The sequence below is a fragment of the Globicephala melas genome, chromosome 1 (assembly GCF_963455315.2).
Source record: "Globicephala melas chromosome 1, mGloMel1.2, whole genome shotgun sequence".
Lineage (NCBI taxonomy): Eukaryota > Metazoa > Chordata > Mammalia > Artiodactyla > Delphinidae > Globicephala > Globicephala melas.
The window spans coordinates 112,762,884-112,785,634 of NC_083314.1; the positions used below are offsets into that span (position 1 = coordinate 112,762,884).

At 35.9% G+C, this 22,751-nt stretch overlaps 1 protein-coding gene and 1 long non-coding RNA gene across 7 annotated transcripts in view; one reads left to right on the forward strand and one right to left on the reverse strand.

Moving 5' to 3' along the window:
* Positions 1-22,751, forward strand: part of COL24A1 (collagen type XXIV alpha 1 chain) — a 431,901-nt gene that overhangs the window by 292,673 nt on the left and 116,477 nt on the right. For all 6 annotated transcript variants that reach the window (XM_060303290.1, XM_060303280.1, XM_060303308.1 and 3 more), the window contains 6 exons: positions 851-904; positions 14,546-14,599; positions 18,932-18,985; positions 19,400-19,453; positions 20,785-20,838; positions 20,995-21,102. In XM_060303290.1, the coding sequence (XP_060159273.1) occupies positions 851-904; positions 14,546-14,599; positions 18,932-18,985; positions 19,400-19,453; positions 20,785-20,838; positions 20,995-21,102 (378 nt within the window). The remainder of the gene's footprint in view (positions 1-850; positions 905-14,545; positions 14,600-18,931; positions 18,986-19,399; positions 19,454-20,784; positions 20,839-20,994; positions 21,103-22,751) is intronic.
* LOC132597668 (uncharacterized) overlaps positions 1-22,751 on the reverse strand; it is a 189,195-nt gene that overhangs the window by 6,681 nt on the left and 159,763 nt on the right. The window lies entirely within an intron of this gene.

Below are 22,751 nucleotides of genomic sequence, written 5' to 3' on the forward strand. Positions count from 1 at the left end.
ACACACCTATATATACAGAAAAAATAACCAGTGTTGGCAAGGATGTGGAGAAATGGGAATACTTGTGCTATGCTGGTGGGAATGTAAAATGGTGGAGCTGCTATAGAAAACAGTATGCCTAGCTCCTCAAACAGTTAAACATAGAATTACATATAATCCATCAACTCCACTTCTTCATATATACCCCAAAGAATGGAAAGCAGGGATACAAACAGATACTTGCACACCAATGTTTATAGGAGCATTAGTCGCAATATCCAAAGGGTAGAAAACCCCAAGTGTTCATTGATGATGAATGGGTAAACAAAATGTGGTATATGCATACAAGGGAATATTATTCAACCTTGAAAAGGAAGGAAGTCTTGACACATGTTACAAATGGATGAATCTTGAAGACATCATGAAATAAGCCAGACACAGAAGAACAAATATTGTATGATTCCACTTATATAAGGTACTTAAAGCAGATTCAAAGCAGATTCAAATTCATAGAGACAGAAAGTAGAGTCGTGTTGCCAGGGAAAGAGGGTAGGGGATAGGGAGTTATTTAATGGGTACAGAGTTTCAATTTGGGAAGATAAAAAGTTCTGAAAATAGGTGGTGGTGATGCTAGCACAACAATGTGAATATACTTAATGCCACAGTACTGTAAATTTACACATACTATACATTTAAAAATTGCTAAAGTGGTGAATTTTATGTTAGGCATATTTTTCCACAAAAGAAAAAACAAATAGAGGTAGACAGAAAAATTAGATGGGAGGATCTTGAGGGAAAGCTGAGGTAGGGAAACTGACTAAAACATTTACAAGCATCACTTTTTCTTCAAGTTTTGCCTTTGTTTATTCAGGGTTTACAAGGACCCCCTGGGAGTACAGGAGACAGGGGATTTGCAGGAGAACCAGTAAGTTTATCTTCATGTGTTTTTAATTGTGTTTATTTTTTTGTATAATATATTTTACCTATCTGTTATTATTGCCCTGTTGTGCTGTGGCTGGTATGTTTTGGAAATCGTCATGGGCACCTAATTATAAGAATGAATGTTTTGCTGTGAATATAATTTTTAGTGCCTTCCTGGTTTCATAAAGTCAAATTTGGTCCTGTTTGCCTGGAACTGTTAAAACTTCACATATTTCTGTTTTCAGCAAAGATAATTATTAAATCTCAGAATTTTTTTTCTGAACGGCTTGCTGTTTGTATAATAATTATTACACTGCCCACCCACACACAAAATCACATTTATGAGGGCAACTCTATAACAAAAGACCATATAGAGAAGCCAGACTCTACATGTAATGGGCCAAAATGTGGAAACTTGACAGAAATGCTGTTAGGCCAATAATTCAAAAAGAGTCGCATCTTTCTCCCTCACTGGGGAAACTGGCGGTGGCAGCACCTTTGGAGGCTGATCAGCTGAGCCGCAAGCCTGCCAGTGGGAGGTCGGACAGACTGACTGCAGAGGCGACAGATGGATGGACAGCGGGGCAGCCAGATGGCTCGAGTCACCTCAAGTTCGCTATGAGCTGGGGCACAGATCTTTGGCCATGTGGATGAAAGGCTCTTGGTGCTGCAGCCAGGAGTCAGTGCTGCGCCTCTGAGGTGGGAGAACCAACTTCAGGACACTAGACCACAAGAGACCTCCCAGCTCCACAAAATATCAAACGGCGAGAATCTCCCAGAGATCTCCATCTCAACAGCAGCACCGAGCTTCACTCAACGTCCAGCAAGCTACAGTGCTGGACACCATATGGCAAACAACTAGCAAGACAGGAACACAACCACACCCATTAGCAGAGAGGCTGCCTCAAGTCATAATAAGTCCACAGACACCCCAAAACACACCACCAGATGTGGACCTGCCCACCAGAAAGACAAGATCCAGCCTCATCCACCAGAACACAGGCACTAGTCCTCTCCATCAGGAAGCCTACACAACCCACTGAACCAACTTTGGCCACTGGGGACAGACACCAAAAGCAACCGGAACTATGAACCTGCAGCCTGCAAAAAGGAGACCCCAAACACAGTAAGATAAGCAAAAGGAGAAGACAGAAAAACACACAGCAGATGAAGGAGCAAGATAAACACCCACCAGATCTAACAAATGAAGAGGAAATAGGCAGTCTACCTGAAAAGGAATTCAGAATAATGACAGTAAAGATGATCCAAAATCATGGAAACAAAATAGACAAAATGCAAGAAACATTTAACAGGGACCTAGAAGAACTAAAGATAAGACAAGCAACAAAGAACAACACAATAAATGAAATTAAAAATGCTCTAGATGGGATCAATAGCAGAATAATTGAGGGAGAAGAACGGTTAAGTGACCTGGAAGATAAAATAGTGGAAATAACTACTGCAGAGCAGAATAAAGAAAAAAGAAGGAAAGGAACTGAGGACAGTCTCAGAGACCTCTGGGACAACATTAAATGCACCAACATTCGAATTATAGGGGTTCCAGAAGAAAAAGAGAAAAAGAAAGGGACTGAGAAAATATTTGAAGAGATTATAGTTGAAAACTTCCCTAATATGGGAAAGGAAATAGTTAATCAAGTCCAGGAAGCACAGAGAGTCCCATAGAGGATAAATCCAAGGAGAAACACGCCAAGACACATATTAATCAAACTGTCAAAAATTAAATACAAAGAAAACATATTAAAAGCAGCAATGGAAAAACAACAAATAACACACAAGGGAATCCCCATAAGGTTAACAGCTGATCTTTCAGCAGAAATTCTGCAAGCCAGAAGGGACTGGCAGGACATATTTAAAGTGATGAAGGAGAGAAGCCTACAACCAAGATCACTCTACCCAGCAAGGATCTCATTCAGATTTGATGGAGAAATTAAAACCTTTACAGACAAGCAAAAGCTGAGAGAGTTCAGCACCACCAAACCAGCTTTACAACAAATGCTAAAGGAACTTCTCTAGGCAAGAAACATAAGAGAAGTAAAAGACCTACAATAACAAACCTAAAAGAATTAAGAAAATGGTAATAGGAATATACATATTGATAATTACCTTAAATGTAAATGGATTAAATGCTCCCACCAAAAGACACAGACTGGTTGAATGGATACAAAAACAAGACCCATATATATGCTGTCTGCACGAGACACACTTCAAACCTAGAGACACATACAGACTGAAAGTAAGGGGATGGAAAAAGATATTCCATGCAAATGGAAACCAAAAGAGAGCTGCAGTAGCAATTCTCATATCAGACAAAGTAGACTTTAAAATAAAGACTATTACAAGAGACAAAGAAGGCCACTACATAATGATCAAGGGATTGATCCAAGAAGAAGATATAACAATTGTAAATATTTATGCGCCCAACATAGGAACATCTCAATACATAAGGCAAATACTAACAGCCATAAAAGGGGAAATTGACAGTAACACATTCATAGTAGGGGACTTTAACACCCCACTTTCACCAATGGACAGATCATCCAAAATGAAAATAAATAAGGAAACACAAGCTTTAAATGATACATTAAACAAGATGGATGTAATTGATATTTATAGGACATTCCATCCCAAAACAACAGAATACACATTTTTCTCAAGTGCTCATGGAACATTCTCCAGGATAGATCATATCTTGGGTCACAAATCAAGCCTTAGTAAATTTAAGAAAATTGAAATTGTATCAAGTATCTTTTCCGACCACAATGCCATGAGACTAGATATCAGTTACAGGAGAAGAACTGTAAAAAATACAAACACATGGAGGCTAAACAATACACTACTTAATAACGAAGTGATCACTGAAGAAATCAAAGAGGAAACAAAAAAACACCTAGAAACAAATGACAATGGAGACACGATGACCCAAAACCTATGGGAAGCAGCAAAAGTAGTTCTAAGAGGGAAGTTTATAGCAATACAATCCTACCTTAAGAAACAGGAAACAACTCAAATAAACAATCTAACCTTGAACCTAAAGCAATTGGAGAAAGAAGAACAAAAAAACCCCAAAGTTAGCAGAAGGAAAGAAATCATAAAGATCAGATCAGAAATAAATGAAAAAGAAATGAAGGAAACAATAGCAAAGATCAATAAAAGTAAAAGCTGGTTCTTTGAGAAGATAAACAAAATTGATAAACCATTAGCCAGACTCATCAAGAAAAAAAGGGAGAAGACTCAAATCAACAGAATTAGAACTGAAAAAGGAGAAGTAACAACTGACACTGCAGAAATACAAAAGATCATGAGAGATTACTACAAGCAACTCTATACCAATAAAATGGACAACCTGGAAGAAATGGGCAAATTCTTAGAAATGCACAACCAGCCAAGACTGAATCAGAAAGAAATAGAAAATATGAACAGACCAATCGCAAGCACTGAAATTGAAACTGTAATTAAAAATCTTCCAAAAAACAAAAGCCCAGGACCATATGGCTTCACAGGCAAATTCTATCAAACGTTTAGAGAAGAGCTAACACCTATCCTTCTCAAACTCTTGCAAAATATAGCAGAGGAACACTCCCAAACTCATTCTACGAGGCCACCATCACCCTGATACCAAAACCAGACAAGGATGTCACAAAGAAAGAAAACTACAGGCCAATATCACTGCTGAACATGGATGCAAAAATCCTCAACAAAATACTAGCAAACAGAATCCAACAGCACATTAAAAGGATCATACACCATGATCAAGTGGGATTTATTCCAGGAATGCAAGGATTCTTCAATATATGCAAATCAATCAACGTGATGCACCGTGTTAACAAATTGAAGGAGAAAAACCATATGATCATTTCAATAGATGCAGAGAAAGCTTTCGACAAAATTCAACACCCACTTATGATAAAAACCCTGCAGAAAGTAGGCATAGAGGGAACTTTCCTCAACATAATAAAGGCCATATATGACAAACCCACAGCCAACATTGTCCTCAATGGTGAAAAACTGAAATAATTTCCACTAAGATCAGGAACAAGACAAAGTTGCCCACTCTCACCACTCTTATTCAACATAGTTTTGGAAGTTTCAGCCACAGCAATCAGAAAAGAAAAGGAAATAAAAGGAATCTAAATCGGAAAAGAAGAAGTAAAACTGTCACTGTTTGCAGATGACATGATACTCTACATAGAGAATCCTAAAGATGCAACCAGAAAACTACTAGAGCTAATCAGTGAATTTGGTAAAGTTGCAGGATATAAAATTAATGCACAGAAATCTCTGGCATTCCTATACTGTAATGATGAAAAATCTGAAAGTGAAATCAAGAAAGCACTCCCATTTACCACTGCAACAAAAAGAATAAAATATCTAGGAATAAACCTACCTAAGGGGACAAAAGACCTGTATGCAGAAAATTATAAGACAGTGATGAAAGAAATTAAAGATGATTCAAATAGATGGATAGATATACCATGTTCTTGGATTGGAAGAATCAACATTGTGAAAATGGCTCTACTACCCAAAGCAATCTACAGATTCAGTGCAATCCCTGTCAAACTACCCCTGGCATTTTTCACAGCACTAGAACAAAAAATTCACAATTTGTATGGAAACACAAAAGACCCTGACTAGCCAAAGCAATCTTGAGAATGAAAAACGGAGCTGGAGGAATCAGGCTCCCTGACTTCAGACTATACTACAAAGCTACAGTAATTAAGGCAGTATGGTACTGGCACAAAAACAGAAAGATCAATGGAACAGGATAGAAAGCCCAGAGATAAACCCATGCACATATGGTCAACTTATCTTTGATAAAGGAGGCAGGAATGTACAGTGGAGAAAGGACAGCCTCTTCAATAAGTGGTGCTGGAAAAATTGGACAGGTACATGTAGAAGTATGAGATTAGATCACTCCCTAACACCATACACAAAGATAAGCTCAAAATGGATTAAAGACCTAAATGTAAGGCCAGAAACTATCAAACTCTTAGATGAAAATATAGGCAGAACACTCTGTGACATAAATCACAGCAAGACCCTTTTTGACCCACCTCCTAGAGAAATGGAAATAAAAACAAAAGTAAATAAATGGGACCTAATGAAACTTAAAATCTTTTGCAAAGCAAAGGAAACCATAAACTAGACCAAAAGACAACCCTCAGAATGGGAGAAAATATTTGCAAATGAAGCAACTGACAAAGGATTAATCACCGCAATTTATAAGCAGGTTATGCAGCTCAATAACAAAAAAACAAACAACCCAATCCAAAAATGGGCAGAAGACCTAAGTAGACATTTCTCCAAAGAAGATATACAGACTGCCTACAAACACATGAAAGAATGCTCAACATCATTAATCATTAGAGAAATGCAAATCAAAACTGCAATGAGATATCGTCTCACACCGGTCAGAATGGCCATCATCAAAAAATCTAGAAACAATAAATGCTGGAGAGGGTGTGGAGAAAAGGGAACACTCTTGCACTTCTGGTTGGAATGTGAATTGGTACAGCCACTATGGAGAGCAGTATGGAGGTTCCTTAAAAAACTGAAAATAGAACTACGATATGACCCAGCAATCCCACTACTGGGCATATACCTGAGAAAACCATAATTCAAAAAGAGTCATGTAGGGGCTTCCCTGGTGGCGCAGTGGTTGAGAGTCCACCTGCCGATGCAGGGGACACAGGTTTGTGCCCCAGTCCGGGAAGATCCCACATGCCGCAGAGCGGCTGGGCCCGTGAGCCATGGCCGCTGAGCCTGCGCATCTGGAGCCTGTGCTCCGCAACGGGAGAGGCCACAACAGTGAGAGGCCCGCGTACCGCAAAAAAAAAAAGAGTCATGTAGCAAAATGTTCATTGCAGCTCTATTTACAATAGCCAAGATATTGAAAGAACTTAAGTGTTCATCATCGGATGAATGGATAAAGAAGATGTGGCACATATATACAATGGAATATTAGCCATAAAAATAAACGAAATTGAGTTGTTTGTAGTGAGGTGGATGGACCTATAGTCTGTCATACAGAGTGAAGTAAGTCAGAAAGAGAAAGACAAATACCATATGCTAACACATATATATGGAATTCAAGAAAAAAAATGTCATGAAGAACCTAGGGGTAAGACGGGAATAAAGACACAGACCTACTAGAGAATGGACTTGAGGGTATGGGGAGGGGGAAGGGTAAGCTGTGACAAAGTGAGAGAGTGGCATGGACATATATACACTAACAAACGTAAAATAGATAGCTAGTGGGAAGCAGCCACATAGCACAGGGAGATCAACTCGGTGCTTTATGACCGCCTGAATGGGTGGGATAGGGAGGGTGGGAGGGAGGGAGACGCAAGAGGGAGGAGATATGGGAACATATGTATATGTATAACTGATTCATTTTGTTATAAAGCAGAAACTAACACACCATTGTAAAGCAATTATACTCCAATAAAGATGTAAAAAAAGTTATAATATAATTTAGACAGTAAAAAAATAAATTAAAAAAAAGAATTCAAAAAGTCACATCACCAGTTCATAAATCTGACTCAGTTATAGAGTTTCCATAGAAAATGAATTGTGAAAATGAAATACCTTGCCATGCCTTATCTCTCACAATATATTCTTTATTGCCTATGAAGCCATTCTTCTGGTTAATAGTGTCAGATGTAATGTGCAGTAACATGCTTCTAAGATTGACACTACAAATAGTCTTTCAAACTACTGGGTTGTTCTTATCCATCAGTTGACACAAAAGTTTATAGGTGGCTTCTGCATAATTCATTTAGCTAGTCGGAAGTAGAAAATTCTAACAAAGAACTCTTCTTACCAAACTGTGTTCATTTCCTCCTTTACATATTTAACCTATGGTATAAGCTCTCCAAACAATAGTAAACACTTGCCTATGAGTGTAATTTTTCCAAATATAGTATCTTAAATGTGGTGTTGATTTTATCAAACTAAGTTCTTCTCAGTTTTCTCTGCTTTGTATCTCTTAACCTGCCATCCTAATTCTAATATTCATTTGATCATATATCATGCAAATCTCTAAATACCTCTTTCTTCTAAAGAGTCTGTAGCTCCTTGAAGTCAGAGACCATTTTTTGCACCTTTACAGTCCTCTTTTCTGGTATAATGTCTGGCATGTTATATCTACCCTGATGCATATTTGTTAAACAGCATTAACCAAAGGTCATTTAGCCAAAGGTGTAATCATTCAGCCAGTAATATTAGATGAAGTGAAATGGAATTAAAGCTAATCTTAAGAGAGAACACATTTAAGTCAAGATAAGTGTATCAACAGGGCTATGGCAACAGCACAGACAATATCTTAGGCTTTATACAAGCAAAAATTTATTGTTGTAGTAATAAACGACTGAAATGGCTTAATAGCAACTAAAAATTGACATTCAGGACACAGGGTCAGTGGGTCTGTTAAATAAAATAGAAATCAATTCGTAATGGATATAATGGGCTTTGTTTCACATATTTGAGCTACTTAGTTAGATCTGAGATAATATATAACAAAGAAACTGTCCTAATCTGGGTTTAGGGAAACTTCCAGAGGAGGAGCATCTGAGTTGTGATCTGAAGGATGAACGGTAGTTACTTAAGCAAATATGGAGAAAAGTCATTCCAGAGAGAACTCGTGAACTGGGAGACAACCCTACTTATTTATTTAAAGATCTAAAAGAAGGCCAGCATGTTGTGGCACAGAGAGCCAGGTGGGAAGTGAGTGCAAGATGAGGATGGAAAGGGAGGGAGGGGACAAAACGCATGCAGCTCAGTAAGCCCTACTCCCAAATATTTGTATTTCTATCTTAAGAACAAAGGGATGTCACTGAAGGGATAAGGCTAGGTTTATGATCATATTACTGTTCTGTAAAGATCGCTCAAACCAAATTGGAAGGGACTAAGAATGGACAAGAATAGCTTTGTGCAGCACCAGTCCAGATAAGAGATAGTAGAACTGTTTATGATTAGCAGAAAGAAAGAGTAGATAGATGTAAAATATTCAGAAGGAGATAAAATCAACAGGAAATAGATATGCTACATATGAAGTATGATTCCTAAGGTTGTGGCTTGAAGAATTAATGAGATAATGATATAACTCACTGAAACTGAGAATACCAGCAGAAATTTATGTTTGAGAATGGAAGATTATAAGTCAGTTTAGCTATGTTGAATTTGAGGTGCCTTTGAGAACTGTGAAGATGGCAGTTGGATGTGGAGCTCAAAGCAGAATAATATCCTGAAATTTAAAATATTGGAGTCATTGGTCTAGGGAAAAAGTATAGGAAAGAGAAAAGAACAGGATCTAAGGCTGAATTTTGAAGAAATGCTACATATGATAAATGTTGGTAGAAGAGGATGAAACTGCAGAGATGACTGAAAGAGGTAAGAGGAAAATCAGGTATATAAGTTTGAAGTTCAGCCCCAACCATAACATACCTTAAAATCTTCATGACAATCTTAAATTCCTTTAGGACTATGTAAGCAAAAATATATATCTAGATCAAACCAGAAGTATAATTGACATGCTAAAATAAGAGAGAAAATGGAATCAATTAAAAGTCTTAATTTTCTAAAGAGTGGAATAAAAAGAATGGAAGACAAAAAAGAAAGAACAAGAGTAGCAATAGAAAACTAATAAATATAGTAGGTATGAACCCAGGGGTATCAGTAATCACTTACATGTCAATGTTCTAAATGCACCCATTGAGAAACAGAGACACAGAGTAGAAAGAAAAAGAAGACCTAACTGTATGTTGTCTTCAAGGAACCCACTTTAAATATAAAGGCACAGATATATTAAAAGTAAAGAGATAGATAAAATGGGCAAAGATGTACCAATACTAACCAAAGGAAAGCTGGAGTAGTTACATTGATTTCCAACAAAATAGACCAGATCAAGAACAATTATCAGGGATAAAGAGGGACATTACACAGTGATAAGTGTATCAATTCTCCAAAGACATAATAATGCTTAAAGTGTATGCATCTAACAACAGAGCATCACACTATATGAGGCAAAAACTGATAGAACTCCAAGGATAAATAGACAAATTTACTATTTCATTTGGAGACTTCAGCACTTATCTATCAGTAATTGAGAGATCCAGCAGGCAGATAATTAGTAAAATTATAGTTGAAGTGAACACCACCATCAGGACACTGGATCTAATTGACATTTATAGACTGCTTAATCCAGTAACAGCAGAATATACATTCTTTTCAAGTTCACATGGAATATTCACCAAAACAGACTGCGTTCTGGGTCATAAAACACACCTTAACAAATTTCAAAGAAAAGATATCATACAAAATATGCTCTTAGTCCATAATGGAATTAAACTATAAATCAATAAGAGAAACATAACTGGAAAATCTCAAACTATTTTGAGATTAAACTACACACTTCTGAATAACACTGGTTCAAAGAAGACGTCTCAAGAAATTTTAAAAATATTTTGAACTAAATGAAAATGGAAATACAACTTATCGAACTTTGTGGGATGCAGTGAAAGCAGTGCATAGAGGGAAATTTATAGTATTGAATGAATATACTAGAAAAGAAGAAAGATCTAAAATCAATAACAAGCTTCTACCTTAGGAGACCAGAAAAAGAAGAGAAAATTAAATACAAAATGAGCAGAAGAAAGTAAATGATAAAAATCAGAGCAGAAATCAATTAAAATAAAAACAGGAAAAATAGAGAAAATCAATGAAACAAAAAACTTATTCTTTTAAAAGATCAATAAAATTGGTCAAACCCCCTAGCCAGGATCATCAAGAATAAAAAAAAAGAAGACACAAATTACTAATATTAGAAATGGAAGAGGGACCTTCACTACTGATCCCATGGACAGTAAAAAAGGCAATAAAGGAGTACTATGAATAACTCATTCTCACAAATTTGATAACCTAGATGAAATGGACAAATTCCTTGAAAGATTTAATCTACCAAAACTCACACAAGGAAAATTTGATAATCTGAATAGGCTTATATTAATTAAAGAAATTGAGTCAATGATGAATAACCTTCCAAAACAGAAAGCACCAGGCCCAGATGGTCTTACTGGTGAATACTACCAGAGATTTAAGGAACAAAATGATACCCATTTTCTACAATCTATTCCAGAAAATAGAAACAGAAGAAATACTTCCTGACTCATTCTGTGAGACCAGCATTACCCTAATACCAAAACCAGACAAAGCTATTACAAGAAAAGAAAACTACAGACCAGTATCTCTCATGAACATATATTTTAAAATCTTCCACAAAATATTAACAAATTGAATCCACTAATATATAAAGATAATTATACACCATAACCAACTGGGATTTATCCCAGGTATGTAAGGCTGGTTCAACCTTCAAAAATAAATTAGTATAATCCATTACTTTAACAAACTAAAAAAGAAATTATATAAAATAGGTGCAGAAAAATAATTTTACAAAATACAATACCCATCTATGATAAAAATTCACAGTAAACTAGGAGGAAAGGGGAACGTCCTCAGCTTTATGAAGAATATATTTTAACAACCTTATAGCTAACATCATGATGAAATGCTAACTTAATGATGAAATGCTAGGTGCTTTTCCCCTAAGAACAGGGAAACAAGGAAAGGATGTCCCTCTTTTTTTAAACTCCTCTTCAGCATTGGGCTGGAAGTCCTAACTAATGCAATGAAACAAGAAAAGAAAAGAAAAAAGACTGGGAAAGAAGATATAAAATTGTCTTTTTTTGCAGATGACATAGTTGTCTATAAAGAAAAGCCCAAAGAATTAGTTAAAAAGACCAACAACCAGTCAGTTTCCTGTAAACTTCTCCCATTCAGATTTTTTTAAAAACACTAAAAGATTTAAGGAGCTACATTAAATGTTAAGTGGGTCAAGTGGTTATTTTGGGTCATTTTTACTTTTTTATTTTTTTTTGTGGTACGCGGGCCTCTCACTGTTGTGGCCTCTCCTGTTGCGGAGCACAGGCTCCGGACACGCAGGCTCAGCGGCCATGGCTCACGGGCCCAGCCGCTCTGCAGCGTGTGGGATCTTCCCGGACCGGGGCACAAACCCGTGTCCCCTGCATCGACAGGCGGACTCTCAACCACTGCGCCACCAGGGAAGCCCCATTTTTACTTTTATGTATTTCCAGGTGTTCTACAGTGAGCTTATTTAGGGGTTAAAAGTTATCTTTAACATTATATTTTTAAAATAAAATGACAAACCACAAACTGGGCAGATGTTAGCAGTAAAATAGGGCAGAGAAAAATTTAATGTCTGCAACACATAAAGAACTCTACAATTTTTTTAAATGACCCCCAAAATACACGGGCAAAGGACATGATCAAGCAACATGTAGAATATTGCAGATAGCTGGTAAACAAATAACAAAAAGAATATTCAACCTCACTGGTAGTCAAGCATATATACATTTTAAGATACCAGATTGTCCATCAAATTAATGAAGAATTTACAAAATAATATTCTGTGCTAGGATGAATTCAATGAAATAGATTCTAATTTTATACATTGCTTGTGGAATGTTAATTATTGGAGCCTTTCTGGAAATTGACTTCACTTTATGACCAAATAATGCTACATTTCAGACTCTATTCCAGGGGTGGAAATGCAGAATGCATACAAAGACTACTGCACAAAGATGTTTCTCTCAGTGTGTTTATAATAGGGTAAAACTACATTCTGAAGAGAATCCATGAATTTTAAAATATTATACATAATATTTAATAAGCCATAATTGAAAAACATTAGTGACCTCTTAATACCTTTAATGGCTGTGCTATTGAGTAAGGACAACATATGTGATGCTTACATACCAACCTTATAATTCTATTATTCACATACTTAACTATTTGGCAGTGTCATCTGATGTTACAGACTGTAACATTCACTTATAGTCTAATAGGCATATAATAAATCCTATAATGCAAAATTTTACTGTAAAGAAGACTTATAAAAATATAAATGTCTAGCATTAAGAAAATGATTAAATTATGGTACTGCAGAATGTTAGATGGAATATAATATGCAGCCATTGAACAATTTTGTTATGAAATATTTACAGTAACATGGTAAAATATTTATATTTCAAATAGAATCTTAAACATAAAACAGATATAGTTAGGGGCTTCCCTGGTGGCACAGTGGTTAGGAGTCTGCCTGCCAATGCAGGGGACGCGGGTTCAAGCGCTGGTCCAGGAGGATCCCACATGCTGTGGAGCAAATGGGCCCGTACGCTGCAGCTACTGAGCCTGCACTCTAGAACCCGCGAGCCACGACTGCTGAGGCCCGTGCACCTGGAGCCTGTGCGCCTGGAGCCCGTGCTCTGCAACAAGGGAAGCCACCACAATAAGAAGCCCGTGCACCACAACAAAGAGTGGCCCTTGCTCACCACAACTAGAGAAAAGCCTGCGCGCAGCAACAAAGACCCAACGCAGCCAAAAATAATATAAATAATTAAAAGAAAACAGATAAGTTTTATAAGTATGCTCCCACAAAAGAACTAGAAGGAAATATGCAAGTATATTTACAGTGTCATCTCTGTATGGTAGAATTATGGATTATTTACTTAATCTGGGGTTTTTTGTACTTCCAATACTTTTCAAATTTTTTAAAATTAACATTAATGTAACAACTTAGAGAAAGTTTAAGATAACCAACCATACCACATTTTTCCCCATTAAAACATTTTTTTAAAAGTGAGGTGTTCACAAATTGTGATGGAGTACAAACTCATAGAATTTTAACTATCTTGTTATATTCTGAACCTAAAAAAAAACACCTTCTTTATACTGTCTTTCCAGAAAGACCAAAAAATTCAAACAGCTTCTTTAGATGGCTGGGCAAATAGCATTAAATTGTAGTTTCTAAATAAGTGTTAATCTATCTAGAGTAATTCTAGACAGTTAAATGGGTTCACACACTAAGATCCTTTAGGTTTAGCAATTTAATGTTCAGGCCATAAGCTAATTATTCAGTGTCTGTTTACTTATAATTACACTATTCAGTATTACAGGGGAAAAGATCTCCGTAAAGGTCCCACATACATTTTATTGCACCTTAGTGATTATCCCATGTAAACATTGTTATATTTATTCATATGAAACAGAGGAATTGTTCAACTGGACTCACTACTATGATAAAGTATGACATTAAGCAAACTCAAGCATATTTTTATTTCATTGGAAACCATATATTTGCTTCTTCAAAAATGCTGTTTTGTTTGTCATATGTTTTTCAGGAATATTAAGTGGATCTATAATTGTCCTACCCATTAAATAAGATAACTCTGAAAGCCCTTAGTGCTCTATTTCATAATTATTAGATGCTTGATAAATGTTTATTGAATGAATGAGTGAATTAGGGAATGAAAGAATGAAAGGCACCGTCCTTTCTTTCCTTTTCTTTTGAATCCAAACAAAGCTTAATATTAGTAACAAAAAAAAAGGTGAATCAACTAAAGATTTAATTTTGTTTATACAGAGAGTAAAGTAATACATTGATAAATGTATTATGTGTTATATTACATATGATATAATTATATGCATATGTTAATTGAAATATAGAGTACATTTTAATTCTCACATCCTAAATTTTGTTTTAATATAGGGACCACGAGGACTGCAAGGTGATGCTGGACCTCCTGGAGAAATGGGTGCTGAGGTAATTTTTCTTGGGGCTCTTTCTTGTTAGTTCATCAATACTCAGTACTTTTTGTAAGACTCCTCTTAAAGTTAAGTTGATATCTTAGGTATATATATTTTGAAGAATAATTTTATAGTGTTTTGTTTCATATTCAGGAAATAAAACCTAAAATTCTATTAAAACCAGGGATGACTGTTGTATGAACCAAATTTTATGCATATAAAATTCCCTTAACAGTTCATTTAAATGACAGAACAAAAAGTGAATAAAACGTTCCCTTCAATGATTTAGAGTTAACTTTGATAACCCTTCACTCCATTATAGAAGAATATTGAAAAGTGACTCTTATTCAAGATATATTTTAGAATAATAAACCATACTTGTTATAATTATAAAATCCAATTACTTCATTTCTTTTGTTTGTTAACTTTAGTGCTAAAAAATTAGGCATAAATTCTCTCCTCCCTTGGCTTCTGTGAAACTGCTCCCTCTTGATTCTGCTTTTTACCTTCTGATTAGCCTCAGTCTTGATGGGAAGCTGTCCTTCCTCTTCCTCAGCTTACAATCATAGTATCACATAGACTTTAATTACCAGTATTATTCTGATAGCTCTAGCTTGATAGCTCTAACTGATGCCTCTCTCCTTGGGGCTCCAGTTATTGATTTCCTGTTGTCTTTTATGTATGCACCTAGGTATCCCACAAACATCTCAAATTCAAAATATATAAACCAAGCCCATCGCTTTCCCACTGTTATTCCTCTTTTTATTCTCATCTCACTGAAAGATATCCCTTATGCCCAGTAACCCCAAACTGAGAGTCATCCTAGACTCCCCTTCCTTCAATCAGCTCTTTTCCCTGTGAATAAGCTCCCACTAATGTCTCACCTCCATCCTTTCCTTTCCGTCCCCATTGCCGGTGCTCCAGTCCTCTGCTCTAATTCCATGTCTCCTCCAACTGCCATTATTCCTTAGCTACTTGTGGCCAGTTTACCTTTGTCATATCATTCTTGTCCTTGAAATTTTTCAGTGGCTCTCATAGCCTTTAATAAAATGCCAATTTCTTAACATGATAATGTCCTGCATTGTCTAATGTCTGCAGACCTTTTCAACCACATTCCAATAGAACGTTTCTCCTCCTCTAATTCCACGATTATGCCATGCTTTCTTGCTGTGTACTGTGTATCCACTGGGAGTCCAAGGGTGGCTGAGATATGGTCCCTGACTCCTTTAGCAGTTTATAATCTATTCCAGAAGATAATCATGTAAAAGCTCATTATACTTCTGTTAGACCCAATGATGGAGACATTCACAGGGCATTATAAGAGTACAGCAATGGGTATGTAACCTTACCTGGATAAGGGGAAAAAGACTTGTCTCCGTTGAGGCAGGGGGAGGGTAATGAGTTTTAAGGAATGAGTATGAGTTAGCCATATGAAAAGAGGGAATAAGGATATGGCGATTCCAGAAAAAGGGGTAGTATGAGTAGGAACATGCAAACATGAGGCCGTATGGATTCTTTGATGCTTAAAGTCAAAACAAGAAGTGATGATAGATGAAATTACAGAGAAATGGTTAGATCAAACGAAAAATCTTACATACTCTGTTAAGAAGCTTGAACTTTTCATCTTACGGGCTACAGTAAGTCATTGTGAGGTAGGCATAGGGCAATGATAAAGTCAGATTTGTATTTTTGGAAGATCATTTTAGCAGTCTCAGGGAAGATGTATTTGAGAAGACAAGAGTGCAGACATATATACCTTCTAAAAGGCTGTTGCACTCAACTAGTTAAGAAACAATGGAGGTCCGAACTAAAGTAGTCAGCATAAGTAAGAAGGGGATGTATTTGAGAAATGTTTGTTACATAAATTCTGGAGAACCTGCATATTTGTGGGATATGGAAAGTAAATGGGAAAGAGAAGTCAAAAATTATTCCCAGAGTTCAACAGGATGGATGGCAATATCCTTTCCTGAGACAAGAAAAGAAGAATGTTAGTCATAATCTGCTACTCTGCCCAAGGTAAATTGTTAACAGGTAGCAGACCTTGGCTTTGAATCCACATCTGATTCAAAAGCCAATGCTGAAAACCTATACTATGCCACATCCATCCTCTGAGTCTACAAAAAGCAGAGGAAAGTCATACCTCATAACTTGACATTTTTTTTTTTAACAGGGTAGGAGACAAGAATCTGTCATGATAAGGAGTAGGGGTTGAGCATATTTTCTATTGAGGAAAATATGCTGGTTTAGAATAGTGGTTGAGGATAATGGAAGAGGGAAATGACTAAAGACATGTAAAAGCAGATATACCTTATTAAAAGTAAAACTGAAGTAGGAGACTTTGAATTTGCATTATATTAATAATAATGATGTTAATACTAGGTAACAACTTCAGAGAACTTTCTATGTTCCTAGCAGTATTTATGTACTGTACCATATTAATGAATTCTCACAATACCCCATGAGGTAATGCAATTATCCTCATTCTACAGATGAGGAAACTAAGCCATGAAATGGTTAAGCAACTTGTTCAAGAGCAATAGCTGTGCAATAGTAGTGCAATAGCAATAGTAGTGGTAGAGCCCACATTTAAATTTAGGCAGTCTCTCTCTGCAACCCATTCTCTTAGTCACTATGCCTCTCAATATGTAATGAAGCCACTTTGCACAAGAGTGTAATTTTTCCATTGATGTTCAACTGGGAATAGAAATGGAGAAGGCAATTTAAAGTGCTAATCCAAGATTGGCATAAGAAAAGAGATACCACAGAGATCAGAAGATCAACTATTGGATTTAGCCTAAGAATAAAAGAAGCCGAGAGGAGCTGACAGATTGGGCGAAACTGGGGAATAGACGAGGTCTAGGGAATTAAAAGCAATTTTGATGTGGAAGAAGTCCTGAGAGAGTTGGAATTCTCTCTTGAGAGATAATTTTAACCTTAGGTTAGGATATTAAATTCTATCATTTCTGAGGCAGAGCAGAAACTCAGGCAGTCTCACTTCGTAGTCCTTCCTCTTAAGTACTGTAATACACTGCCTCTTATAACAGTAAAGTCACAAAGGTAACCAACAGAAAATTTTAAATAATATAACTATTTAAAAATTGGTGAAATGATGGTAAAAAGGAGGGAGTTTTAAGGGAACTAAACTTTTAGCAAGGTAATACATCAAGAATTAGAGGTAGATTTCTTGGTTATAGAAATAACCATTAAGAGAACTAAAAACAAATTGTTTTATAAAGTAGTTGCCTCTGAGGAATGGGGCTGGGGCTTTTCATTATAAGTCCATCTGTACTATTATGCCTGTATAGCTTTTATTTTGGAAAAAGCAAAGAGAGTCTGGATTGTGGAAGCTGAGTCAAAATGGAAAATTGAACTTCTCATCTAAAATACTGTAGCAACGTAAGAGATATTTTAATCTCTAATAATTATTAGGAAGTTTATCACCCATGGATCAGAACTATTGAGGAATCCCTGGAAGACATAAAGCAAACAGGAAACTTCTGGTCAAGATAGTATCATAGGTTAATGGCTTTAAACTACCCCTCTACTCTGAAAACATGGGGATTATAGAATGCATATGTATGTATTTATAATTGTGTGTGTATAAGTACACATACATACATACACACACATAGAGTAAGAGAAGAGAGTGAGGAAGTAGAGAAGGGAGAGGCAGGCAGAATATTCTCAACAACAAGATAAATGTCTCCAAGAGAAAAAATAAATAAAACAATACAACAGCAATTATAGGAGCTCGAAGCTTATAAATAGCCAGAGGTTGCAAGAAGTTATATGTTTTCAAGATAAAAGCTTCAACCAAAATCTTCCCAACTGGACCCACCCATGAAAGGGGCGTGGGAAAAAAATGCCGTATATATGTATATATATAATTCATATCTTCTTTGTGTGTTATATTTTATAAAACCAATAAAGAAAATGGAATTTTTTTCAAGAAGTGTATTCCAAGAGGGATCAACATAAATAGATGGGAAGAATAAAAAGTGAAAAACACAGAGAATAGTAAGGGTGTGAGGGTAGAAAATTAGAAGAGGAAATGGGAAGTAGTTTGTCTTGACCAAAGATTAAAGGACAAGAGGAAGGATTAGAAGAAACTGGTCTAAGCAGTCCTGATTTCTGGTGATGTTGTTTTAGCATTTGAACTGTTAAACGGTCCCAGAAATTATCTGGTCTTACGCCATGATATTTATAAAGGAGCAGCAAAAATCCTTTCCTGGACATAGATATCCCATCCTTGGACTGAAAATTACTTCCATCTTCTTATGAGGTTGTTATTGCCTTTATGTTGGTGAAGGAATGTTTACAAACAATGTGTCAAATCATTCTATTCTAGGGACCTTCAGGTATTGAGGGAGAATCTGGTCTGCAAGGAGAGCCAGGTGCAAAGGTAACCTTCCTAAATAGTAAAGGAGGTCTCTAAACTTTCACCATTGACTCCCCGATGTTTGCAATATTTTGGCAAACAGCCACCATCTTGGAAGCAGGTAAAGGACAGCAGATAAAAATGGATAGTGTTCTCAAATGAGTCAGAATAAAATATTACTGAGAAAAAAATATTATTTGTCTCTCTATATATGCAGATAAGTATGTGTGTGTATATCTATACACACACACATATATATATATACGGTTATATATGGGAGGGAATACAAATGAAAAAGCAAAATATTATAAATAAATTAATCTGAAGAAAAGGAAAAAATAGTGTTTTGGAACTCCTGTCTTCATGATATACCCTCCATAACTATTAGACATGCAGTTTTAGTAGAAAAGAGTTTAATCTTTCCCTTTGTTTCTTCAGGGAGATGTTGGACCTGCAGGCAGTGTTGGAGTGACTGGGGAGCCAGGGTTACGGGTACGTGCCTACTAGAAACCATTTTAATGCACTGGCCCTCCTATTTTAGAGACTCAAGCGTCAGCCTAAAGACTTCAAAGATTGTATAATAAACTTTTCTGGTGCATTATAGAAAATATTTGTCTTTATTTTATAATTTCAAAAGCTGCATGCTAAACCCTGTTCACATTGTAATTTAGTAGCATTGAGAGTCCTAACCACACACATCCTTTTTCTCAGAATCAGATGTACTCAGCAGAATCCTTGCCAAATGTGTGGAGTCACTGTGATTGTCACTAATGTTGGCATGAAGAAGAAATTCACAAATACTAGTGATCAACTCTTATGCTATTTCCGGACCTAACAAGACAGACAGACATTGAAATCTAAATTGTGTTTAGAAAAACAGCAACAAAAAACTAGAGTCATGCCAGGTTAACAACATTCAAAGAAATAATTGTAGATTTTTGTAGACAAACACAATTGTAGATAATTGTGTTGAGGTAGCTTACAGAAGTTATTCTAATATAGACAGTGGTTAATTTAAGCTGTGGTAAGTTTTTTTCCAAGATAACAGGGACCAAGATAATTTTAAGAGACATTTGTTTACTGAAAGGTAAAGTTGGGAGATGTATTTTGCATTCGATTTCTTTCTTGTTCATTTTCCTTTTTTTTTCAGGGGGGTGGGAAGTATGAGGTCAGGGTAATGGAAGTGTCAGCAGTTGGAGCAATGAGCAACTGTGAAGACACACTGATTAATTTACTTGTAAATAGTTCAGGTGGCAAGAGAGCCAGTACTTCTTGAATAGCTTCATAAATTGTGGCTCTACATTTCTACAAGTTCTGTGTCTAGAAGACAGCTTCCAAATATACCAGGGCCTTGATAGTCACCTCTTCTCTGTAAGGGAGAAAATACAGACCTTAAAAATCCGGTACACTGATTTTAACTGAATTAAGTCGTATTAATCCATGTAAATTAAGAAAAGCAAGATACTATAATTTTATGAAATTCAGTATTTACAGTCTTTGAACTAAGAAACATAGGTATAGCTGTCTAAATATCCAAAGCTATCAAATGAATACATATTACCTTTAATTATCTAAAAGTTATTAATATTCTGAGACCATCTTGTGTTTGAATAACAGTGCTATGACTCTTTAAATCATCTTCAGAGTTATTCCAGGCAAATTAAATCATGTTCATTATACTTTCAAATACTCCTTATAAATAAAGTAGAAGTAGGAATAAATGTATATAAACCTGCTACTTCTATAGATACCAGGGGCAAAAAATGAATTTAGATAAATGATTTTAGCAAAATAATAAATCTTACATTTCTGCTACCAAATAGGGTGAACCAGGAGCTGCTGGAGAAGAAGGTCTCCAGGGTAAAGATGGAATAAAGGTAAATTATACTCTTAACATTATGATTAAGGTAGATGTTTTTGAGAAATCTTTCAAATATTAAACGTAATTTTTTATGTGGCAACAAAAATCTCTTATTGCGTGGCATAATTATTTTACTACTTTCCCTTTCTCAAAAAGTTTTACTGTGTTACAGGGGAACCCAGGAGGAAGGGGACTTCCTGGAGAGGATGGAGAAAAAGGAGAGACAGGCTTACCAGGGACCACAGGGTCCCTGGGCGGACCAGGTGTAATGGGTCCTCCGGTGAGTACTGCTGGGTTCAATACTCAGTGAACTCAGTCCTCTACACACCCACACCCACACACACAAGTGTGAGCCATACACACACATTCTTGTCTCCCTTATATGTCCATTTGGTATTTGAAGGTGTGGAACTATGGCTTGAGTAAAGAACAAACCAGGGACTAATTATCAGCCTTCCTAACATCCAAGGAAAAAAGATACTTTTCCCATGTGTCACACATGCTATTGAACTTCTTCATTTTTTTCTCACTTTATTGCGACGTAATTGACATGTATTATATAAGTTATATAAGTTTACAGTGCATGACCTGTTGATTTTTTGTGCACAAATATTGCTAAATGATTCCCATAATAAGTTTAGTTAGCACATCTATCACCTCACACAGTTGCCTTTTTGTGTGTGGTGAGAATTTTTAAGAGTTACTGTCTTAGCATCTTTCAGGTACACAATACAATGTTGTTAACTATAGTCACCATGCTGTACATTAGATCTCCAGAACTTATTCATCTTATAACTGGAAATTTGTACCCTTTGACCACCTTCACCTATTTTCCCCATCTCTTCATCCCTGGCAACACCAAACAACTCTGTTTCTATGAGTTCTTATGAGTTTCGTTAGGTAACACATATTCATGAGATCATACAGTATTTGTGTTTCTCTGACTTATTTCACAAGCATAATGCTTTCAAGGTCTATCCATGTTGTTTCAAATGGCAGAATTTCCTTCTGTTTATGACTGAATAATATTACATTGTATACATAGAGAACATATATGTGTGTGTGTATATGATCACATTTTTTCAAATATTAGTTGACCTTATATGCATGGGTTTATCTCTGGGCTCTTGATTCTGTTCTTTTGGTCTATATGTCTGTTTTAATGCTGGTACCATACTGTTTTGGTTAATATAGTTTTGTATTGATAAAGTCTGAAATTAGGAAGTGTGATGCCTCCAGCCTTGTTCTTCTTAAGATTGTTTTAGCTATTTGGTGTCTTTTATGGTTCCATGAAAATTTTAGAATTGCTTTTTTCTATTTTGATAAAAAAAACCTGCCTGGAATCTTGATAGGGATTATACTGAATCTATAGATTGCTTTGGATAGTACGCACATTTTAACAATATGTGAAAATGAGATTTTTTCCACTTATTTGTATTTTCTTGAGTTTCTTTCATCAGTGTCTTCTAGTTTTCAGTGTATAGATATTTTACCTCCTGGGTTATATTTATTCTAAGTATTTTATTGATTTTGATACTATTATAAATGGGATTATTTTCTTTATTTCTTTTTCAGATAATTTGTTGTTAGTGTGTGGAAATATGACTGGGTTTTAGTAGGTTGATTTTGTATCCTGCAACTTTATTGAAATCATTTATTAATGCTAACAGTTTTGTGGTACAGTCTTCAGAGTTTTCTGTATATTAAGATGTCACCTGCAAATAGACATGGTTTTACTTCTTCCTTTCTAACTTGGATGCCTTTTATTTCTTTTTCTTGCCCAATTGCTCAAGCTTGGACTTCCAGTCACACTTGCCATGTTCCTGATCTTGGAGGAAAAGCTTTTTTTGAGTATGATGTTAGCTGTGGGTTTTTCATATATGGCTTTTATTACATTGAGGTACATTCCTTCTATACCCAATTTGTTGA